The following is a 14,330-nucleotide window of genomic DNA, read 5'->3' on the forward strand; positions in this document are numbered from 1 at the left end:
GTAGGGAAATAAACAGTGTCCAGACTGTCCAAGGTAGACAAGAACATTATTAAGCGAGTGTTTTCAAGGCAGAGTCAAAGGCACCGTGACTCACGGGTCACCTGACATGAAGAGCCATCCGCTAGGGATACGCCGGCGTCTGGGGGGAGTCACCGGGCAGACGAGCAGGAGCCCACCTGTCTGTAGATGAAGGAGTAGAGGCTGACGTCAGGCTGCTGGACACTGCACGTCTTGCATACGTCATTGTAATACTGCATCATCAGGTCGTACACCTCCCCTGCAACCAAGAAAAGCACAAAAAAACAGTTCAAATTAGGGGAAGACTCTAAGAGAGCAGACCATTACCGCCTAAGCAGCCAATTTCAAAGCATTTGATATCATGGACACTCCTTTTAATTATGAAATGAATTTCTTTTCGGACCTCTAACATCATTAACCCAAAATTGAATTGCCTTTTCAACAAATCTAGGTTGGCAACAATCCCTTTATTCTTTTTTGACTTATTGCAAAAAATGCCTTGTCCCACCTGTGACCTTTGACCCCATGCCCTATATTTTATTCACTTCTTTCTATTCCTATAACATGTTGGTTAACAATCCCATTACTCATTCTTGAGTTATCATTGGCTGAGGTAACAAAACACTCAATAGGGCTTTTAAAAGTTACCTCTAATAAGCATGTACATGTTTTGGAGTGTTATCGCATGCTATAGGATTACCATATCTTCTTTTTTTTATGAGGTCTGAAATTCTCCAGGAAAGAAATGGCAGTCACAAATAAACAAGGTGCAGGTGGGACCCCGAAGATAACCCCTCACCGACAGTGATGCGCCTCCGTGTGAGGAAGGAGTGCATGCTGTGGACATCTGTCACAAGCTGGCTGTCTCCAAAGGTGAAATAAGCCACATCGCGTCCCGCCTCGGCAGCTGCCAGCATCTGGAGCAGCGCTGGGTTCCAAAAAAGAAAGAAAGTCGGCATTACAGCTTGACAAGAATGTTGCAAAATGTTTCTACGTGTCTCCAAGTTTTGCCTGATCTCCAAACCCGATTCCTTGTCTTATCAAATTGGTAAGGAATGCTAGCACTAAAATAAAAGGTATCCATCTCAATGGCAAACTGAGAAGTTGGTGTGAATTTTTTCAATGTCTTTAAATATCCTCGGCGCAAAGTCAGTACCTAAGGGTTGGTTTGGGGGCCGCTTTAACGTCAACTTGATTTCACGTGGGCCGGACCAATTTTGGTATAATATTTAGATTTTTTTTATAAATGGATTAAAAGAAATGGATTAAAAGCCCTGAATATTCAATTTTTTTCTAGATCTAAAACAATGTTTATTTTAGCTTTTTTATATATTTTTAGATTTTACAAAATGATTTTTGAACTACAAACACAGAAAAAAAATGGATTAAAAATGACAATTATTGATTTAAAAGGGGGAAAATCAGGAAATTTAATATACATCTATACTCTTCATTTTAATGTGATCCTAAAACAGAAAGTCGGCACTCATGATTTACTTTCCCGGGCCACACAAAATGATGCGGCGGGCCAGATTTGGCCCCCGGGCCGCCACTTTGACACATGCGACCTAAGCCATATTATTTAAAATCAATAACACCTCAAAATATGATGCAAGGGAGTTTTACACCAGTAAAAACTCTAAGTAAATTATTGCTGACAGTGTTATTCAGCAATATTGTCATATTTAGAAAGCGTCACACAATAGTACACAATTTGTGTTTGTCTGGGGGAGGGAAATATATAATAAAATAAATCACTTCACCATACTGGTTTTCTCGAATTAGATTATATTACAGGAAAGAAAGAATGAGCTGGGAGGGGAACAACTCTCCCAATTACAAAGATTTCTCTGAGAGGCTTATCATTAGGCAGACAGTAGATGATCCTTCCCCACGCATAATTAACAAACAGCCAAGTAGGTGCGCCAGCAAAACAACAGCTTCCAGCAGCCACTCTCTTCAAGGCACGAGGCTAAAAAGAAGAGCAACTAGCAGATGGATGGACTGCTCCGTGCAATCAATTTCACTATTAATGATCCGTATTAGCTCCGTCGGTTGATCAATAGGAGGAAGGCGACGAATGGGGCTTAAGTAAATGAATGTATTCCCGTGAGACAAATGGCCACACTCCAGTGCCGGACGTTTATTGCTTTCTATGCGGGAAGACAATCAGGGGGGAGAGAGAGAACGCCGGATCGCGGACTTGCCTTTAAGACAGGGGTCGCCTCCGAAAATCCCGCATCCCCAGTTTCCCGTGGCCACCGCCGAGAGGTTGTCGGCGTGTTCTCCGGGGCGGGCAAACCCGCAGAAGGCCTACGTGGAAAACAAAAGGTTGACGTGAAATTAGGCAATACACAATTTCAGATGTTAAGTATTTTCCTGACATGACGCTTTCAGGATTTGAACTATGAAAGCTATGATGAGCCTTAAAAAAATACTACATTTACATACTTGAATACTTAACATTAGTTGCTTTTTAGTTTTTTTTATTGAACGTCATTTATAACCAGGTGTTTTTCACTTTGTCACAAAATCAAACAAAACTATTTGATGGCATTTTTTTTGTATGTTTCTTCACTCTCTGTTTAAATTAGCAGTCAGTTTACATTTTTTTTTAAGTACTGTATTTTCACGACTATAAGGCGCACTTAAGTCTTACATTTTCTCCAAAATAGACAGGGCGCCTTATAATCCAGTGTGCTATGGGAAAAAAAATTCAAATGTGTCATTCATTGAGGGTGCGCCTTATAATGCAGTGCGCCTTATAGTCGTGAAAATACGGTAGTTCTTTTTACAGTTACTGCTCATTGGGAGGGGTTCGCCAGAATATTCCACTTTGAAACATTCAATATAGGAACTAGCAATTCCAAAAAGTAATTCTATTTGCCTGCATGGCTGAGCCTGACAAGTGATTCAACGCACGAGCGCATACAAGTTAGTCCACCTGGAATTTTATACTTTGAAAATGATTTAACAAGCGTGCCGCATGGCAGGCTGACCTCACCACAATTGCTGTGGCGCTAAACATTTAAACCAATAGACAACAGGAACAGCCCACAGGCCTCAGACCAGTCATAAATCTGTCTTGATGTGGAATTCATCAAGACGGACCAGTCTTCAAAAGGGGATTGATATCCAAGTTGCTGCATTCCTCACATGCTTGTCAGAGCTGTCAAAGACCCCCCTTGAGTCATTTGACAGCAAACTTGACATCCCCAACAAGTTAATTTCCTTTTATTGGACGTCTCTACCTGGAAATACTGCTCAAGCTTTCATTTATAAGAAAAGAACATTCAGAATACAGTCTAATAATGCTACATGACAGGTTGCGGTATGTTGGGTACACACGTTCATCCCATCTGTTGACAACACACGCGTAGGCTTCTCAAATATTTACGTTGAGAACGATAAACATGAGCCGCATCTGCCACTAATTATCAACCGACAGCTACTGAAGGGAAAACGCACTGGCTAAACAGGAATAAATATTAAAATGTTTTATTCTGTAGATGAACGCCAGGAAAAAAAAAGTTAAAAGTAATTCATAAGCTCATAAGTTAAAAGTCAAATACAAGCGAACAAAAAAGCACCTTATTGAGCTCCCGTTCAATCCTCGTTGGAAGAAACTGCTCCACGTAGTTCCTGAACGGGAGAGCATCAATCGCAACGATTTCTGTGCATCGTCTTTGCCAGCTGTCTCTAAAAAAAACATAAATTCATTATAATTAAAATAAATGAATAAATAAATACATACATATCATTTCAAGAGAAATATAGCAACAACTGGGGCACACATTCGGAAATTACTAATTCCTTGGTTTAGATATACTATGTGTTTTTTTATTATTAATGTAGATGAGAAACTATACCTTTTTCCAAATGATGCTACTTTTTACAATACAATGCTTATTGGAAAAATACAGCGATATAAATATTCCTCAAGAGAATGCTTTGGGTAAAATACCTTGGAGTTGTGTCGTGATGGCAGCCGCCAAATTTGTACGTTTGTGCGTAGCCAGTGTATTTACTGTACTGCTGTGTACCTGCAAATGAAAATGGTAAAAAGGTTTGCACTTGTCTTAATTGAGGCCTTGTGTTTTTTTTGTCGAGGTTAGGAGACAAACCCCATATCCACCTGTGTGAAGAAAATGATGGACAAATAGAAATGCTATCTGAAGTGGTCATGGTTAAAACATAAGGGGCCAGTTGTCATTAGTGCTCATTAGGCCGCTGGCTGTCAAGAGCACTCGCTGGGATGCAGTGAATAAACCAAGTGATTAGCAGTGGGGGCTCGCTCTGGAAATACGGTTCATCGGGGAGGAAAAACTCAAGGCCCACGGGACACATTTGGCCTGACAAGTTCCTCAGTGTGGTCCACAAAAAAGTGATGCCAGATTCTACATATTTTCTGTAGCGTGCCACCATCTAAAAAGAGACTTTAAAATAGAGAATCCTTGCTACCTAAAAATACGTTTGACCGCCATCAAGTCCGCCGGGAACGTTAACAATCAATTCAATTAGTCTTGGGCACTTTTGCAGATTTCACTTTGGCAGGAAGATCCATTATGTTCCGTCCAGTGTTGGCGCACGGGCGGGGTAATATGATTTACTGCACGGCCGCGATGTAGCTACGACTCGGATGCCGTAACAGGGACAGAGAGAGACGAGGCGCGCTTTAATAAAAATGATGGGATGGAAGAGAGAGATAGAGAGAGAGTCCATTAGCAGAGCAGGTCTTGGCCAGGTCTTTCCAGATACATTTAATTCTAGGCTCGTGTAATTAAGTTAAGTGGAGGAGAGATAGAGGGAGAGCGAGAAGGAGAAACTACAAGGTGACTTCCTGATGCAAATGGCGTGCTTTCATTGTGCTTACGTTGTTACTTGGGATGTTAAAAAAATAAAAAATACCACTTCTTAGTCAGGGTATAATACTCTCCCCTGCATAAATGCTTAACTAAACTCAATTTAATGACAATGACGCAAAAGGGGTGGAAAAAAAGTGGAAGTGTCGCTTGGCATCTTGATAGTTTTCTTCAGTTTGAACAAATAAATCATTGATTGGTGGCAATCAAGCCGCTACCAAGGTTGAAATGCGTTGCCGATAAAAAGAGAGAAAAGAAGAAGTGGAGTCCCCGGGGGAGGCTGATGAACTCGTGCTGGGATTCCCCGAGTCTGGAACTGTTGTCGATTTGTCCTGAACCTTGCTCGTTATGTGGCCGCCGCCACTCAACCCGGATGGACACTTAGTTGGAAAATACTCAGCACAACAATCAAGCTGGCGGGATCTACTGTCTCTAACCCGGGCGGTCTGCAGACAATCAACAACAAACACGTGGTAAAATCAACTTGATAAAATGAGGCATACTAAAAAATGTTACTTAGGAGAACCTAAATATTTGAGTTTTGCCTCTTTAAAATCTTGACTTAGCATGCCGAATAGGAAGTCCGTTTGTGTGGATCACTTACCCGTGATGATCAGACATTCGTCATGATCTAGCGCTTCAGTAAATAGGCGAGACGCAATAAGCTCTGGGTTAATGAGGAACCGGATTTCCTCTTGAACGAGACCCGAGCTCGTGACGCCTCCTCCCACGAACGCGTTGGCAAAATCCACCTGCAACATAAAAGGAAATTGAATCATCACAAAAAGGAAACATTTGTTTTAGTGTATTTCTCATGTAACCCTTTGGACCAATTGGCTTCTAATTTTGTCATCTTTAGGACCAGCACAAACAGACTATATTAAAATATATATATATCTTTTTTTTTAAACCCTGCTGGGTGGCACATTTGACATATTTTGTAGACTTTCAAGTAGGGCCGGCGGCAGGCTATTTTATTTCCACTCCGCCACAAGTCAGAAAGCACTCATGATTCTCAATTTCAAGACTGTCAGCCGCCGCACATTGGAGCGCGGACCCCCGTCGCAGCTCCTGGAGAGAAGCCACAAAGGGGCCCATTTCCCCAAACTGGTCACTCAACTCTGAGGACAGCCAGCTAGTCCGCCGGAGTCTACTTTGACGGGCCGTCAAGGCACCCGCCGCCGCACCCCCCGGCCGAACGGCTATCAATCCGAGCCGCGGCGTTCCCGGGGGGATGCTCGCGAGCGCTCGTCAGCTGTCAAATATTGGCGACTGGAGGCGAACAAAAGGTGAAAGGCAAAGCAGGCCATCCTGACAAGAGAGCAGCAAGTGCGGCTGACGTGGGAAGCTCAGAGGCCTCGACCTCGATCTGGCCTCGCCCTCTCGGAGACCTTTTTTTAGCAGTAGCAAGCAATTTGAAAAGCTATAGAATAGAGTGAAAGAATCCTTGCCAGTAAAGATCCAGCCCATATTCACTTAACGAGATGTTTCAATGATTTTGTCTACTAAATATGTTTGCCACCAGAGGTATACAGAATTTGAACGCTAAATTTCCAATTTTCTTGAGAAGACGCCCCACGTTTAAACACGCATTTTACGCCTCAATTTTACCTGAAGCATTCCATAACCTTCGTCTTCAATGGTTCCTTCAGAACCAATGTGCAGCTTTGTTAGCAGGGTTTCGGAGCTAAAATGGAGGAAAAGGGCATAAGCACAAATATTTCTGATATTAAACTCATTCAAATGTTATTTATAACAGTACCTTTCCCAATCCGGAGGATATTCCAAGCTTTTTCGTGTGAACGTCACCACACCAGTAGGCTCTGCAGGGAACAAATTTGTCTTTTAGCATCATGACACTTATTTGTAATGACAATTTGTTACAAAAACAATCATTATAAATAACACCTTACTCTGCTCGATAATGCTTTCAAAGTAACACATCAGAGTTTTCAACTTCTCGGTCTTCCACGACGAGGACCCTTCGAAAAGCCTGCGGGCAAAAAGCACCATTTATACACAAATGACAGTACATTTTACAATAAATTGCTATTAAAGCCAATATTATTTCTCATATTTATCAAGTGTTTGCGACATGACGACTCCAAATATTGAGTGAATCTCCAAGTATGATAAAGATGGGAACCCGCGTCCACGTGAGTTCAGTCACGCTTCAGTGTTTGAGAAGAATGAGTTCATCCTTTCACTGGCACGCCGATGACGTAGGATCTTCTTCCGCCGTGGCCACAATGGCGTGGCCTCGGGCTCGCCATCACTTGTGCCACTTTGTGGCACTCTGACACGCTCACAAAAAGCTTGGGCTTCATCCTTGGGGATACATTAGGAGGTCCTGCCTGGCTTTTAAAGCGAGCATGCGTGAGGTCAAGCCCGATACACACAAGGATGCTAGTAGCAAAGTTTGGAATGCGCATTAAAGATGTCATCTCACTCCTGAGCGAGCTAGAACCATTTTCTGGCCAGGCGGGGGAAATGAAATGACAAAAGCTCCATGCTCCGGCAGCCCCCGGGGGGACGGACAATCTCATTCAGCGGAGTCTCCATTTTGTATTTCCACGGAAAGCCGGCGGCGACTAGCCGCCACCGTAAAGCGTCTTTGACTGGGGTCGCCGGTGAGAGCGGGCTTTTAAGTGATGACGGAAAGCAATATGGTCTTGCGGGAGAGGACAATTCATTTGGAATTATATAATATGGAGTGGAAGCACTAAAGCGGAGTGAGCGAAATTTCCTGAAGAAAACGCGACTAAAAAGTAAAGCAAAACAATTAATATGCCTGACTTGAGCTCAGTGGACATAAAAAAAATGGAATAATAACCATAGTGCTAGAAATATCATGACCCGGGGAACAATCTGGGTGCTTAATACAATGATTTTTTTTTGTTTTAAATCATTGCACTAAAAAGCTAATAGCATTTGTAGGAATATTTATTTGTAACCTACTTTTTGATGACATTATCAGTGGAGCAGTTAATTTATTTTAGTTTGAGTTAAATTTAATAGTGGTTAAACATCTCTGGAACAAATAAAGGTTGATTAATAAATGCTTTTAAAAGTACATTATTCTTAGAGGCTATGATAAAAATATTATTTTTACCATTCAACAGCATTTCCATAAACTTAAATGGTGAAAAAAGTCAATATATATAACATCTTCACAACCTATACACCAAATAAAAAAAGTTTTATCATAAATTTTAGCCATGTGATATGATTGATATTTACTAATGACGTAAAATAAGAACAAAACAAAATAAAAATTAGTTTTGCATTTGTGTCTTTTCCCGACAAAACAAAAAACTTGATGATCATGAAGTCGGAATGCAGCTGCCCACCGTCACTGTCTTCTCCCAAACGGCCAATGACATTTACCGTCAGAATCTACGCTAATATAATTATCTCCTCCATTTAGGTAATGACACCGTAATGCCGTCAAAGTTCATCGCTACCGCGATCTACCGATTGATTTTTGCACCATACTTTACTTGAGCGTTACCTAAAGAAGTTGATGTCCGGGTAGTTGGCGTACTCGCTGCGTCGAGAGTTGCGTCGCGGGAAGGTGCAAAAGAAGGCGTTGGCCAGCAGGCAGGCCACCTGCTCCTGCGACATGCTGATGGAGTGGCTGACGCCCCTCTTGAGGAGCGCTATGGGCTACAAAACAAGGAGCAGAGCGGCGTGACCGCAAAGCAAGGTCAAAATCATTTGCTTCGTCCATTTGCCAAATCAGATCTTCAAGGATGTCGCATCAGGGCACTGATTTGGAAAGACCCCGTCCTCCCCACTTCAATTCCAGTTTAAATTAAGGGCCGAAATTATAGCATTGCACGGTGGAAGGAATTACCGTATTAGCTACATATTCAGATTGATCAGTCAGGGTTGTAACCAAATGATGTCAATTTAATTTGTCATTTTAAATCGAAAAAGATGCACAAAGATCAATAGCTCCTTCGACTCACGTTTCGACTGCTGTTGGATTATTGGTCACTCCATATGTGGTCAAATTTTGGCGAATGGACGCAGACTTTTTTTGCTAAACCATGGCCATTTTTAATGGCTTTTACCTTGGTGCACAGCTCGGGGGCCTTCAGTGCTAATTGCACCAGGTTTGGAAGCAGGCAGCCAAACAGATGTTCCGCGGCGGCAGGCTCCAGGACCTTATACGCACAGATAGAAAACAAGAGAAAGAATGTCTGTCTACGGTTGTTGAAATTTCCACTAAAATTGCATTCAACACTATTAGCAAGTTTGGAGTGAAATGTCTGATTTGGCAAAAGCCATGGTTTTTAATACATTTCAATTGCAGTTTTTATTAAATAGCAGAGTTATACAAAATGTCCTTACATGATTAGTACTCTACTTTTTAATACTACCTCTAAATGGGGGAAAAAAACTCCTTTTTTAATGGTTATGGTGATGCAAATTTGCTCTTTGGGGAAAGAACTGGAATCAGAATGCAAAGTCAATGTTTCGTTGCATGGCGAGAACATGTTTATGATCCATATCCAATCAAGCCAACTAATCAGACCGTTTAGAAATAAATCCATTTTAATTTCCCACAAACAGACCAAACCCACACGGACGGCTTCCTAAATTCTGAGCTCAAAACCAGGGGAGGACATGTCTTGTTAAAAATATGACACGTTTATACCAGCATAAATGTAAAAAAAAAAAAAAAAAAAAAATCAATCACGGTGCCATCTCATCAGTACGGTCAGACCCAGCCAAGTCACCAAACGCTATTTGAGTTGGGGTGGGCGCCTCAATGAAAATGTCCCAGCGTAGTTTAGGACTTGCCAGGACAGGGAACCTGGGCCATTTGGACCCTGGCCCGGCAAAGGAAGCCCGACTAAACGCTGGCGCTCTCCAGAGGACGTGATTAATGAAAGTACCGTAATTACTCGAATATAACGCGCACTCGAAAATAACACGCAGGTATAACTTTGGGACAAAAAAATCTGGAAAAACGCAGTACTCGAATATAGTGCGCACCTAAAATTTCCCGCTGACGAAAATCAGAAATCTTACCTTTTTTTCTTCGTTTCACGATTGTTTTGTTCAAACAAATTTATTCATTAGAATCCTTCAAATGAAAAGTTCCTCTCTCTCTTTGTCTGTCCTCTCATACATCTCTTCGTTGAGAATCCTATCAACGTCCACGCTTCCTTCATCCACTTCCTCTTCCTCCCACAACACATCATCCGATTGGCTTTACGAGATGACGTAAAATCCGTGCGTCAAAGTGAGTTTGACAATGCTTTTTTCGATCGAAAATTTGTAATTTATTTTAGTTATTGATTATAACACTGAACTGAGAGAGGGTGAACTGAGACGGGTACGAGGCTAGAGGGGGGCAGTGGTGGTCTCGGCTTCACGAGATGACGTAAAATCCGTGCGTCAAAGTGAGTTTGACAATGCTTTTTTCGATCGAAAATTTGTAATTTATTTTATTCAATTCAATTTCAATTCAATTTATTTGGCAAGAAAAAGCACCAGGCTAAGGGCCATGTAACAAGACACAAAAAAAAAAAAAAAAAAAAAAAAAAAAAAAAATTAAAAAAAAAAAAAAAAAAAAAAAAAATAGTTTTTGATTATAACACGCACCCCCAACTATTGGAATTAATTATTTTGCAAAAACCTGCGTGTTATATTCGAGTAATTACGGTAATTGGCTAGACGAGGCGCGGGTACGAACGAGGCCCTTTTAAATCCCAGCCAAGCTCAGCTAAACTAACTACGCGGTCGCTTGATTCGGGTAAAGTGACGACGTCGTCCAGAGGATTTGTGTGCAAGCGAGTGTGCCTTCTGTTTCTATTCCCAACAGGTCCCAGCCGTAAAACAGTCTGCTTGGCTGCCTCCGCAAATAACGGGCCCGCTCGTAAATACGGGCGAGGGGGAACTGTCCGTCAAGCGCTTTTGTTATGCATCAAGTGCGAGCGCGGCCAGATGAATATTCACGGGAGGCGGCCAGCCCGTCACTCCGTGCCACTCATGTCTACTTCCCACTGACACTCAAACGCATCTTGCTTTGGGAAAAAAATCATATTAATGGAGAAGCGTACTCAACTCAAAGTTAGTGAGGGTTTTGTGCAAAGTTTGTGTGTTTGAATCGTCAAAATGGATTAAGGCCCCCATTAAGAGTTAATCATAATATTTGATAAATATCCATTCTAAAGAGCTCCAGATGTCAGACGAAAAATAAATGACACAGCCATTAAATCATTTATGGAACCCAAATCTAATCATGGCCTTCTTTAGGCATCGCCGTTGAGTGTCAATATAAAATCTTACTGATCAAGCCAAGATGCCATAAAAAAACTAATCAGAAATATAACCATATTTTGTTTAGTTGAAAGGCTGTCAACATCTGAGGTTTTTAACCAGCGTCCTGACGTGATTCAGTGACGCCTGATGGATTCGACACTAAAAAAGGGGCGGGATAAAGCGTTTGCTAATGTCAGCCATTTTCCTTCCTGACAAGTTACCAAATGTGACCTTTTGGGAAAGAGATTAAATTATTGCTCCACGCAGCCACTTTGCTGGAGAAGGGCGGCAACATTCTCTGCGTGCAAAATCCATTATGTTTTTTTTTTCACCTTTCCAGATTGACAGCAACACATTTTTCATCACCGCTTCCAAATGGAGAAGGAAAAAAAAAGCCACATATTTTACTTGTATTACAGCGTGATATATTTTCCATGCCGTAGAAGGCAGCGTTTAAGTGAACGGCCGAGAGAAAATAACACTGTTTAAGATTTCTCATGTTTACAAGCTCGAGGTAGATTTCCACCAATCGTGTAGCCTCTGACTGGAGAAATGGAATAAATATATTCCCGCCACCTCCTCAACCAGACAGTTGAAGTAGCCTTTACTGTTTTTTACACGCAATGACATAGTAAACATTCTGTGCGGGTACCATTGATATTAAAAAAGAGAAAAATATATGCATTTAACTTTAGTCTACTTATTTATGTGACCACTTATTCATGTTGACAACTTATCTATGTTGACTACTACTGATTTATTATGTTGACTACTTATTTATTACTTATTTATTGTTTTTTTATTGATTATTCATTACTCATTCGTCATGTTGTTGACTACTTATTTATATATGATTTATTACTTATTTATTGATTTATTTTTGCTTATTGTTATTGTTTGATTATTTATTTGTGCATATGTTTCTTGTTGTTATTTCTGCACTTTGTGGTGAAGCTTTAACTCTCATTATACATGTATAATGACAATAAAAGCATTCAATTCAATTGAATAAAACCATTTGGACCTGTACACAAATTTTTAGGTTGTAGAGAATTAAACTTAGTTTTGGACAATTTAATGTTCCTAATGAATGAACGAATGACAAGAGCTACACATGACAACGTTGTCAAAATACTGTATTATTTACCTTGGTGCAGTACAAATGCAGTGCAGTAAAGTCCCACTTCTTTGCAGAAGATGCGCAGTATTTTAATATTGCTTTCTGTCAGACATAAAAAAGAAGAGATTTTTTTTTACCATCCAAAGCATGCCTCTCATTCATGAACATTTTGGGGCTGATTGTCCATAAACTTTCATTTTATGGAATATGAACGCCATCTAAAGGCGCACTGTTGTAATGACAAAAATACTGGCCTGCAACTCGTCGGTGCAGCAAATTCTTTTCGTCAAAGACTGCTGAATCAAGTCCCAACGACTTTTGTTTTGAAATTCTTGTGATTCCTGCGAAATGATAAGATGAGTTAGTGGTGTAAATATTATTAGCACTGTATAGTAATAAATATATTGGTGTGTGAAACCATTTTGCTTGACTGTCAAAACTGTTAGGTTCCACTTCAACAACAACCAAGCGCTCCAAAAAAATACATCCAACTAACATTCCATTACCTGATCTTGAACTGGGAATAAATTCTTCCTGGAAAAGGGCATTTTGACATGGACATCATCCCACGTATCTTCAAATGTGGAAGGATACGGAACCGTTGCGTGCTTAATGAGATCTGTCTGTGAGCCAAAGTGAAAACAAACCATGTAAGAACAAACCCAAATCCAAAAACAATGAAGATTTTACACTCCACACATAAAAAGTTTGAGATATTCATATCCCAAACTTTTTGTGAGTAAAGTGCTGATTAGCATCTCGGACCCTTATCATCACGGTGTGAAGACCAGGAACGTTCTTGAGCGGAGGAAGTGTTTTGCCGCATTGGGGCATCCTTCTCAGCTCGCAGATCGGCGTCCCGAGGCAGATGGCGTCCTTTTCCTCCTCCGCGCCCCGTCCTTTGCAACCCTTTTCGGTCTTGCGTAGAATCGAACACGTGGCCGAAGCCCCTGAAAAGAAGTCTGTTATCCTGGTTCTGCTGAAGCACCTTGGGCCGATGGAACTTGACGCCACATCAAGACTCTCTAAACTGCTACCGTGAAGCCTGTCATGACTTCCAGAATGGATTGACAGGGCGTCACAGTCCAAGTTTTGGGATATCGAAGGTTGCGTGTCGTCGTCGTCGGAGTCCGAAACAGCGTGTTGACCGTCCGGGGAGTGATTTGAGGGACATTGAGGTCCATCTGCAAGCATCAATTCAGATGTGTTAGGCTTCAGTAACCATCTTTCCAGAGTGTTGATGGTCCGTTTCTGCTTAGAGGCAATCTTTTGTTGGGAACTTTTTGTCTTGACACCTCGCAAGCCATCCATGTCTGCCTTTGTCCTCGAATTCATCTTACAGATGTCCTCGTCTCGTTCTAATATCCCATTATTGCTGTTCGGGATACATTACGGTGAACCTGGGGCAGAAAACAATGTTTTGTAATACATGGGTAGTTAATATAAAAATAGGAATGAATAGTTAGTTAGTTTTTTGATGATGGAAACACAGCACTACAAAATATATGAACATCGTAAGAGACTAAATAAAATACGTAGAGAAAAACAATTCAGGCGTTTATACTCACAATGCCATTTCACGACTGCCTGTTGCTTTGTTTTCAGCAAAAATCCAGCGAAAAAAACTATCAAACTTTAATTATCCCGTTATTAGCAACACAGATATTTCGGATCGGTATTGTTATAAGAGTTAGTAGAATTTAAAACATTTTGCTGGTGGGATGGATGAAATCAAGCACTCATGTCAGGTGTGCTAATCATCGCTGGCTATTAAGTAGCTTAAAAACAACACACGTTCTGAACGATTGGAGAGGAATATAGACGAATCACCACTAATTATTGGAAAACACTCGGAATTTTCGATTAAAAAAAGAAATGTAATGAAAAAGCCGAACGTAAACGAAAACTGTTCAACACAATACTACTCCGTGTTTTGGACTTCAAACTGTAAGACTTCCGTTTTGCATGATGCCATCTATCGGTCGTTCTCGCGATAGTTAAGAAATCCTTTTCCGAATATGATATGTATATTAAATCATTCCGCCTGGATTTTT

The 14,330-nt window shown here is 41.0% G+C and overlaps 1 protein-coding gene across 3 annotated transcripts; it reads right to left on the minus strand.

The window, feature by feature from the left end:
• Positions 1-47: 47 nt before the first annotated feature.
• On the minus strand, positions 48-14,259 carry LOC144092499 (poly(ADP-ribose) glycohydrolase). Of its 3 annotated transcripts, none has more exons than XM_077625340.1 (17): positions 13,845-14,259; positions 13,572-13,676; positions 13,042-13,460; positions 12,783-12,899; positions 12,531-12,617; positions 12,304-12,378; positions 8,957-9,049; positions 8,392-8,546; positions 6,794-6,873; positions 6,643-6,703; positions 6,492-6,567; positions 5,485-5,632; positions 3,983-4,061; positions 3,609-3,717; positions 2,226-2,331; positions 818-946; positions 48-277 (listed from the first exon to the last, which is right to left on the minus strand). In XM_077625340.1, exons 2-17 carry the CDS (start codon positions 13,609-13,611, stop codon positions 150-152), a joined length of 1,902 nt encoding a protein of 633 aa, XP_077481466.1. In that variant the 5' UTR covers positions 13,612-13,676; positions 13,845-14,259; the 3' UTR covers positions 48-149. The 3 variants fall into 3 exon arrangements, with proteins under 3 accessions (XP_077481466.1, XP_077481465.1, XP_077481464.1); XM_077625339.1 differs by having other exon boundaries at positions 13,042-13,226; positions 13,314-13,676; positions 13,845-14,258; XM_077625338.1 differs by having other exon boundaries at positions 13,042-13,676.
• Positions 14,260-14,330: the final 71 nt, after the last annotated feature.

This window comes from Stigmatopora argus, chromosome 18 (genome assembly GCF_051989625.1).
Source record: "Stigmatopora argus isolate UIUO_Sarg chromosome 18, RoL_Sarg_1.0, whole genome shotgun sequence".
Taxonomy (NCBI): Eukaryota; Metazoa; Chordata; class Actinopteri; order Syngnathiformes; family Syngnathidae; genus Stigmatopora; species Stigmatopora argus.

What these genes read in the sequence shown, in the direction of transcription:
- LOC144092499 (XM_077625338.1), bottom strand. Translation starts at nt 13,611, where the DNA reads ATGAATTCGAGGACAAAGGCAGACATGGATGGCTTGCGAGGTGTCAAG. An exon ending in AAGGTTATGGAATGCTTCAG is followed by an intron (nt 5,633 to 6,491) that starts GTAAAATTGAGG and finishes TTTATGTTGCAG; the next exon opens with GTGGATTTTGCCAACGCGTT. An exon ending in CATCACGACACAACTCCAAG is followed by an intron (nt 3,718 to 3,982) that starts GTATTTTACCCA and finishes TGTTTTTTTTAG; the next exon opens with AGACAGCTGGCAAAGACGAT.